Below are 9701 nucleotides of genomic sequence, written 5' to 3'. Positions count from 1 at the left end.
CCATTCCACCCCCACTCATTCCACTCCCATCCGCCACCCTTGCTCTCCTCTCATCTTAGCTTCTTGTGGATGACTGAATTAATTTTATGAAGCCATTACCCCGTACGGAGTAGCCAATGCAAGATGTATTGATGGAAACGCTAAAAGAGAGAGGTGAAAGCTTCGGCCAATCAATCAATCAGTCAATTGATCAATCAACCAGACAATCAACCAACCCAGTAGTGTCATAGCCACACGTATCCTTCTCCCCATACCTATGCGGACATCCAAGCCTGACCCATGATATTGCGTCAGAACTATATGTTTACTATATTTATATACGCATTATCCCTTATGTTGTGTTTACACAAATACTTCAAAGGATTACAAAGGATTACAAAGGAAAAACACGCCGACAGGAGACCTTCTGGTCCATTTCTAGGTCGGATGCGTAAAAAAATTATAATAATGATAAATAGATAAATAAGAATTATAGTAACATAGATAATGATAAATAGAATAGATAAATAAATGAATAGGTATAGTTAGATAATAAACAAACAGGTGAATAATAAATAATGATAAACAGAGAAATAAAAAATAATAAATAAAACCACGCAAATAATAATAAACAGACAAATAATAACAAACAAATAAACAAATAACATAAAATAAATGGCAGACATCACAGCATCTTGCTTAGGTGCTGATCTAAACAAATCTGATATATTACATCATGTACAAATGTCCACGTTAATTCGTCCAGTGTTTCTTTAGCGGAAGGGGAGGGGGGAGGATACAAAACAACCTCGTTCTTCAAGTGAACAGAATAGTTTGGGATTAACTAGATTAAAGACAGTACAACAAATCACCGTTGGAGAGAGCGAGATCTGTGTGCAGTGACGTCACTGCTGGACCTCATGGTTCATAATTCGCGTTTCGTCGGCGATGACCAGCGCTTCTATAATTAAAGGACAATTCTCCTCAGAAAAGGTGGTGGAAGAGGCTTGATAATTTTATTGTGGCGACGCTGACACGGTTGGTAGAGGCCCAGACTGTCATTACGGCGGTCTGGGTTCGAATCCTGCCCAGGGCTGAAAATAATTTCAGTATCGCTGCGCTTCGAGTCGTTACTCCAACTCTCGTTGGCGGGGAGCTTGGGGTGTGTGTGCGTGTAAGGTCAAAGCATTACCCATAGATTGGTCATACGAGCTCTGAGCTCTCTTCCGGGAGGGAAATAGCTGTCGATCATAAGTCCAACACGCGATCCAAAGACCAAGGTGAATCACACACACACACACACACACACACACACACACACACACACACACACACACACACACACACACACACACACACACACACACACACACGCATACACACACGGATGGTAGAGTCCCAGACTGTCATTACGGCGGTCTGGGGTCGAATCCTGCCCAGGGCTGAAAATAATTTCAGTATCGCTGCGCTTCGAGTCGTTACTCCAACTCTCCTTGGGCGTGTGTGTGCGTGTAAGGTCAAATCATTACCCATAGATCGGTCATAGGAGCTCTGAGCTCTCTTCCGGGAGGGAAATAGCTGTCGATCATAAGTCCAACACGAGATCCAAAGACCAAGGTGAATCACATAAACACACACACACACACACACACACACACACACACACACACACACACACACACACACACACACACACACACACACACACACACACACACATGTATATATGCATATATGTGTAATAAAACCAATAGGAAAATAAAATGAAAGGTGACCGAACGTTTTCGTCTATTTAATGTCTTAAATAGACGAAAACGTTCGGTCACCTTTCATTCTATTTTCCAAGTGGTTTTATTACTCAGTTTGTGAATCACGTGTTTTTGTGATTTATTCGCATATATATATATATGTATATATATATATATATATATATATATATGTATATATATATATATATATTATATATATTTATATATATATATACATATATACACACACAAATATAAATTCACGAGGAGATCAGGTTACTAGAACACAATCTGAACTATACGGGAGTTGAGGAAATTATTGGTCGCAACGTTTCTTGTGGCTGTTTACTCGAATCAATTCTAAACGAAAGTGATATGACCGTGGGGGGTGGGACGGGTGGAGGGGAAGAAGTTTCCACATGGGGAAGGTGGGGGGGAGGGGGTGAAGGCCTGAAGGGCTGTGAGAAACAGCGGTGGTCATGTTGGCATAAATAGGGAAAACATTGTTGGGACTGACAATAACAACGACCGTTGAGGCTGTGGGACGGGGCTGGGGGGACGGGGGTGGGGAGGGGAGGACGGGACTTGGGGAGGGCGGGGGGAGGGGGGCTAAGAGGTTTGGTGGAGCCTTCCAGCGTACCGCTTGCGAGCTCCTACTTTAGGCAAAATAATTATCTCTTCTTCTTCATCATCATCATCATCATCATCATCGTCATCATCATCATCATCATCATCATCATCATCATCATCGTCGTCATCGTCATCGTCGTCGTCGTCATCATCGTCATAATTGTCATTGTCCTCGTCGTCGTCGTCATCGTCCTCGTCGTCGTTGTCATCGTCGTTGTCGTCGTCGTCGTCATCGTCGTCGTTGTCATTGTCGTCGTCGTCGTCGTCACCACCATTACTACCACCTACCCCCAACAACTATTCCATCAGTTACCATAACCATTAATATATAAAATTCAGACATGAAATAGAGTTATAACGTCACGTTGTATGGAATGGTCAACACACACACACACACACACACACACACACACACACACACACACACACACACACACACACACACACACACACACACACACACACACACACACATATTATATATATATATATATATATATATATATATATATATGTATAGAGAGAGAGAGAGAGAGATAGAGAGAGAGAAAGAGAAATAAACAGAGATGGAAACTGCCACAAGATGAGCTCGTGTTTGTGTTACGTTGGGCCAAAATCAGGTGCAAGTGGGAGAATGTCGCCAACTGAGAGGGAGCGAGGGGAAGGAGGGGCAGAAAGGATGTTGGGGGGGGGAAGGAGTGGGTTGAAACTGGGGGAGAGATGGAGGAGAGAGAGGAGGAGAGATGGAAGAGAGAGAGGAGGAGAGATGGAAGAGAGAGAGGAGGAGAAAGAGAAGGAGAGGGACGGAGAAGCTGATTGGATGAATGAGGAGGCAGAGAATGGCAAGATAAGTCAGAAGAGAAGGTGGAGGAGGTGGAAGGGGTGAAGGAGGAGGAGGAGGAGGAGGAGGAGGAGGAAGAGGAGGAGGCAGGTGCAAAGGGACTTGGAGAGGAGGGATGGGCGGAGGAAGAGAAATCAAAGGAGACTGATGAGGTTCCGATGATGATGGTGGTGATGATGATGATGATGATGATGATGATGATGATGATGATGATGATGATGATGATGATGATGATGATGATGATGATGATGATGATGATGATGATGATGATGATGATGATGATGGTGATGATGATGATTATGATGATCATGAGGAGGATTATGATGATGACTGTGATGATTATGATGACCATGAGGAGGATTATGATGATGACTGTGATGATACTATTGTTGTTTCCGCTGATGATGAACGCAATGATAATGAAGACGATGACAATGATGAAGATTAAACTGCTGCTGATGATGATAATGATGGCAACGATAATGATTATGATGAGGAAGAGGTGGTTTAGAAAGAATAAGGAAGGAAGAGTGATGACAGTAGAAAGAAGAAGAGATATCAGAGGAACAGAAAGAAAATTAAAGGAGGAGGATAGGAGGAGGAGAATGAGGAAGGAGATGAGGAGAAGAGGAGGAACAGAAGGAGGAAAAAAATAGATAAATGAAGAAGAAGGACTAGAAGGGAGATGAAGAGGAGAAGAAAAGGACGAAGAGGAATTAAAAGAGAAGTAAGAGGAAATGAAGACAATATACATAGAGGAAGAAACAGACGAAGAAGAGTAATATTACGAAAAAATATAGGATGAGGAGGTAAGGAGGAGGAGGAGGAGGAGGAGGAGGAAGGAGAGGATTAGCTTCAGACGCTTAGACCGTATCCTGGATGAGGAGAGGATGAGTGGATGAGGAGAGGAAACAAGAACGGATGTTGTATGACTACGAACATCCAGAGGAAGATTACACAAGTTTAGGTGGCGGGAGGAGGGGGAAGAAGTGGAGGTGGAGGAAGAGGAGGAGGAGGGAAGGGGAGGCACACGAGGAGTAGAAGGAGAAAGAAAAAGGAGAGGGAGAAGGTGAGGAGGAGGAAGAGGTGGAGGAGAAAGAGGGAAAGGAGAAGAGGGGCAGGAGGAAGAAAAGGAGGATAACTGTGGGGATGAGAAGGAAAAGGAAGAGGAGGAGGAGGAGGAGGAGGAGGAATAGGAGGAAGCGGAGGAGGGGGAGGAGGGATATAAGAAAAGAGAATAGAAAGAGGTTGCAAAGTGGGAGAAATAGTGGAGGATGAGAAGAAAGGAAGAGAGATAAAAGAGAGATAGGAAGCGTAGAGATGTAGGAAAGGAAAAAAAGAGGAAGTAGAATAAGGCGGGAAGGAAGGCGAGGAGACGCGAAGAGAGAAAGAAGAGAGCGAGTGATAAAGGAGGATATAGAAGAAAAAAGAAGAGAAAGGGATGGGGAAGAAGGGGAAGGTGGTGGGGATGAGGGAGGTGGTCAGGTAAGAATAGTGGAGGAAGGGAACGCTGATAGAAGAAGGAGAAAGAGGAGGAGGAGGAGGAGGAGGAGGAGGAGGAAGAGAGGAGAAGAAGAAGAAGAAGAAGAAGAAGAAGAAGAAGAAGAAGAAGAAACAGAGCAGAACAGTACGCACGCACTCGCACACACACACACACACACACACACACACACACACACACACACACACACACACACACACACACACACACACACACACACACACACACACACACACACACACACACACACACACACAAACACAATACATTTGAGAAACTAATCTCCTCGACACTTTCTGGTCGATAAGAACAAAATTCTCTCCTAACAGGACCCTTCCTAACAGAACCTAACCTAACCTAGTCCAAGCTAAGCTAAGCTGAACTTACCTAACCTTATGTATTCTAACTTAACCTAACTTAGCCTAGCCTAACCTAACCTAACCTAACTTAACCTAAGCTAACTTAACCTACCCTAACCTGACCTAATCTTGTCTAATCAAATTTAATCTAACTCAGTCTAATTTAACCTAATCTTATCTAACCTAACCTAACCTGACCTAACCTAACCTGGCCTAATCCAATCTAATCCAGTTCAATCTAACTTAACCTAATATAACCAAATATCTGATACATCGTCAAAAAGCATCATGGTATGATGAGTGTACTGTGCATGAACAACTACAATGTCAAAAATATAGTTGGGGGGCAGGGGGGGTGCATAATGGCAGTGGTGGTGGTGGGGGGTTGGTTGGAGAAAGGGACCACTGGGAAAGAACTTATACAATTTTTATGACTTCACAGATCTCTATATGTGACATCGCAAAGAAGCCTTAGTTAAACTATGACGTCACAGGACCACCAAATGAATTCTTTTTCCTTGAAGATCATGACTCGAACGAAGGAAAAGGAGGAGGAAGAGGAGGAGGATGAGGAAGGGGAGGCACACGAGGAATAGAGGAAGGAAGAAGAAGTGGAGGGAGAAGGTGAAGAGGAGGAAGAGGTGGAGGAAGAAGAGAGAAAGGAGAAGAGGGGCAGGAGGAAGAGAAGGAGGATAACTGAGGGGATGAGAAGGAAAAGGAGGAGGAGGAGGAGGAGGAGGAGGAGGAGGAGGAGGAGGAGGAGGAGGAGGAGGAGGAAGAAGAGGAGAGGATACTCAGTAGAGGAACTTGGGCATATTATTTTTTTTCACAAACTTAAGCTCTAGAGCTGTCATATCCCGCGCACCAGTCCTTTCAAAGCCTCGAGGGTGCTCTAAGAATGTGGGTAACCAAACTACGGCCTGCGAGCTCAGTTCATCCGGAATTGATCACAACCCTGAACAATGGCGACTATTTGTAGATAGTTCTACAAAAAAGTCTCAAAGCCGTTGTTTTACTACATAATGGAAATCATTATCCACCCCTGCTTCTCGAGAAGGTAATTCTTTTTTAATTACCCTGGGTAACAAAATTTCACAAATTATTTGTTACTCATTTTTTTTTAGTGCTGCTAAAGCAAACATTTGCGCTGGTTCTGAATATGTACTTGCTTTTTTTTCTACCATCAACCGTTTTAGTGATGTAGAAAATTACACTGATATAAAGAAATGTACGTGGTATGGGAAAACACAAAATTGTCGCTTACATCTTTCCATTTTTTTCAGATTTTAACTATAATTACTAACGGCCTTGACCATGGCTACAAGAGTATGTAGGAATTTTTACCAGATTCATTCTGTTATGTGTGTCGTTTCTATGTTGGACCTTAAAAAGTATCACATAAAAATTTGAAAGGTGCCAAGTACTGGATTGCTTACAGAATGTACTTTGGAATGAGTATAGGTAACCAAGAAAAACCATGGGCGCCTCATGTCAAAATGGAAGCTGTCGATCAAATTAAGATGAATGGCTGATGGGTGCAAGAAAAGCAGTGCCATTTGTTGTGCCGAGAATTTGACAAGAGCCAAAAAATCATCACGATGATTGCTATCAAAGTACATTAAAGCTATGAGAATAAAATCTCTTCCATGTCCGAGCATTTTATCCTCTAATGTACATGTCTCACATGATAATACCTTACTGGTTCCACGTCCACCAGAAAATTGTAAGTAAATCTGATCAAAATGTGAATTCTATTATTTGTTACAGAGTCAGTATTGAAATCATCCAAATATCTAGCTACGTTTTCTTGTAATGCAATTAGTAAATGCAACATTTTTTTCATGTACAGGATATGATGGAAGTTTCATCAAGAGAGTGAGAAGGTGGTGACTTTGAAGAAATGGGTGAAAATTTAGAGCCACACTTTCCAAATCAACGTGAACTGGATGAGTTCATCAGGGATTTGGGCCTCACTAAGTCAGGAGCTGAGCTTTTAGCATCCAGACAGAGTGCCTGGAATCTGTTGAGGAAGTACTGTAGATCAACAGTATACAGGAAGCGCCATGAGGAATTCAAAGTATACTTTGATATAAGTGAGGATCTCTGCTTCTGCGAAGATATTAATGGTTTACTTACAGCTATTGGTATTGATCACAGCCCTGAACAATGGCGACTGTTCATAGATAGTTCTACAAAAAGTCTGAAAGCTGTTTTACTACACAATGGAAATCAAAATCCATCCCTGCTCCTCGAGAAGGTAAACTATGATAACTCCGAATGGGATGTTTGTGGTGATTCTACAATGTTCGCCTTCTTACTTGTATTACAGGGTGGGTATACTGAGTATTCATGTTTTCTTTGCCTATGGGACAGTCGGGCTGATAATGAACACTACCAGAAAGTGGAGTGGCCCCCTCGAGATGTCTTGCAGCCAGAAAACTCAATGTTATTAGATAGCCTCTTGTAGAGCTTATCAAAGTGTTGCTACCTCCACTTCATATAAAGCTTGGTTTGGTCAAACAAATTGTGAAAGGATTAGATCAAGGTGGAAGAGCATTTCAAAAGATTCGTCTACTCTTTCCAAAACTATCAGAGGCCAAAGTTAAGGGTGGTTGATTTACTGGTCCGCAAGTAAGGAAAATGTTGAAATCAGTGCAACTTGAGAATGCAATGAGTGATGTTGAAAGAAAGACGTGGTGGGCATTTCGAGATGTAGTTAATGAATTCCTTGGTAATAATAAAGACCCAGACTACAAGCAGCTCGTAGCAAAACTTTTGGAAAGTTATAAGAACTTAGGATGTTTTTTTTTTTTTTTTTTTTTTTATACCAAGGCTTTGTCCCCCATCCAAGGGAGGTAGCCAAAAAGGGAAAGGCATAAAAACACTCCCACCCATTTCATCCCTAAATACACTCCACACCCCTCCCACCCTCCCTCTCATCTGAGCACCTCCTGGATGACGGGTCATCCCTGCACCCTGCCCACCGCCCTGGGTCAGAAGCAGTGGGTCAGGATGTAGAATGCAATTAAAGGTGCACTTTTTGCCTTCACATTTGGATTTTTTCGTAAAAACTTGAAAGGACTGCGTGAAGAACATGGTGAGAGGTTTCATCAGGACAATGTTGCAATGGAGAAAAGATCTCAAAGAAAATGGGACATTGCTATGATGCGCAACTATAATTGGTCACTGGTGCGTAGAGACAAAGGAACTCGCAGTAGGAAACCCCACTCATCAGGGCATTTCTAGCGGGTTCTTGTAACTGTATCACATGCTTTCATTTTTACATTTTCTTATTAGTTTAAAAAGGGAATGCAAGGACAAAATATCAGCTACTATTTATAGGCAATATGAATATGGTAAATATAGTGTACTATCACTGCTATGTATAGTTTCTTTTGTATATAAAACCTCAATTTTCTTTTAAAAACAGATATTATGGAACATCCAATGGTATTTTTAAAATCAGGAGGGAAAAATCCTTAGAAAGACTAAAGACATTTTAAGAAACAAAACTAGTCTTAACTAATTTCATTATTTTTCTAGAATTTAGGTGTGTAATCAATGTATTGTATTGAACATAAAGGTTATGCAGCCCAGGCTTGTCATGTTCTCAGTTATCTGGCACGCTGTGACCTCTGCTCTTAGCCAATGTTTATTAACTTGGGGTGCTGAAATAAATCATAGGGGGTGCTGGGAAGTGCCGAATACTTGACAGTACTTCACTTTCCTTTATCATTCTAGTTATCAAATGTTAACCAGAGTTAAAGGGTGATAGAATGCCTTGATCTGACTACTACAGAAATGCTAGAGTCGGAAGAGGTTTAGAAACGGTACTCAAGACTTAAAGAAAAAAATAAATAAAATAAAAAATAAAATAAATAAATAAATAAATAAATAAAAATTGTCTCACGTCAACCAGAATAAAGTCCTAAAAGGAGACGAGATTATCCTTTTAGACAAAAAAATATATATAATAATACATCTAGTTCTGGATGAGGTGTTCCTTAATGCTGAATAAATTCAAGAGGCATCAGCCAGTATAAAATTCTGAAAGTTGTCCATTGGGTTTTAATAGGTAGTAAAGGGTTAGCCCGAAGCTCAAACTCACATCTCCTCTCACTTCCCTCCTTTCCCTACCCATCCTTGTCCTCTTCCGCCAAGTAATCTGCTTATAGTCGTTGGAATCTGTATTTGCATGAAATAGTCCGAAATAGGATGTTCGCTGTGAACAACCGCTGTCCAGTGGGTATGAAAGGGGAGGAGGAGGAGGAGGAGGAAGGAGAAGAAGGATATGTAGAAGGTGGGAGGAGGAGATGGGAGTGGGAAAATTAATATCTTCAGCACGCTGACCTACTCTGTTGATATTTTCAGATCTGTAACATTACAAATGTATCCAATCTTTTTTTTTTTTTTTTTTTTTAAAGGAGGGGTGGGTGGGTACATAGGAGGGAGAGCGCATGATGTGCGAGTTTTACTCATGTTACAAAAAGTGAAATATCAAAGAAAGTATTTACACGCTCTAAGAGTGTGGTGCCTAACATGAGGCTTCCAGAAACAGACGGGCATCCCCGCCATTGTTGCACGGGTTAGGCACGGATCGTAAAAGGCGAAAGCCTCCCCTATATACACATCCGTGCTTCACT

General features: G+C 41.8%; 1 protein-coding gene across 1 annotated transcript in view; it reads right to left on the bottom strand.

Annotated features, from left to right (window-relative positions):
* The window catches only part of LOC143040845 (uncharacterized), a 140042-nt gene extending 133668 nt beyond the window's left edge, over positions 1-6374 (bottom strand). Inside the window, exon 1 of the mRNA XM_076212284.1 lies at positions 6363-6374. Coding sequence (XP_076068399.1) covers positions 6363-6374 — 12 coding nt within the window. The remainder of the gene's footprint in view (positions 1-6362) is intronic.
* Between the last annotated feature and the right edge of the window lie 3327 nt (positions 6375-9701).

Source organism: Oratosquilla oratoria, chromosome 29 (genome assembly GCF_046742065.1).
Source record: "Oratosquilla oratoria isolate Oo_2021 chromosome 29, ASM4674206v1, whole genome shotgun sequence".
NCBI classification, from domain to species: domain Eukaryota; kingdom Metazoa; phylum Arthropoda; class Malacostraca; order Stomatopoda; family Squillidae; genus Oratosquilla; species Oratosquilla oratoria.
Note: the sequence above shows the minus strand (reverse complement) of the source record. Positions and strands in the feature narration are given on the sequence as shown.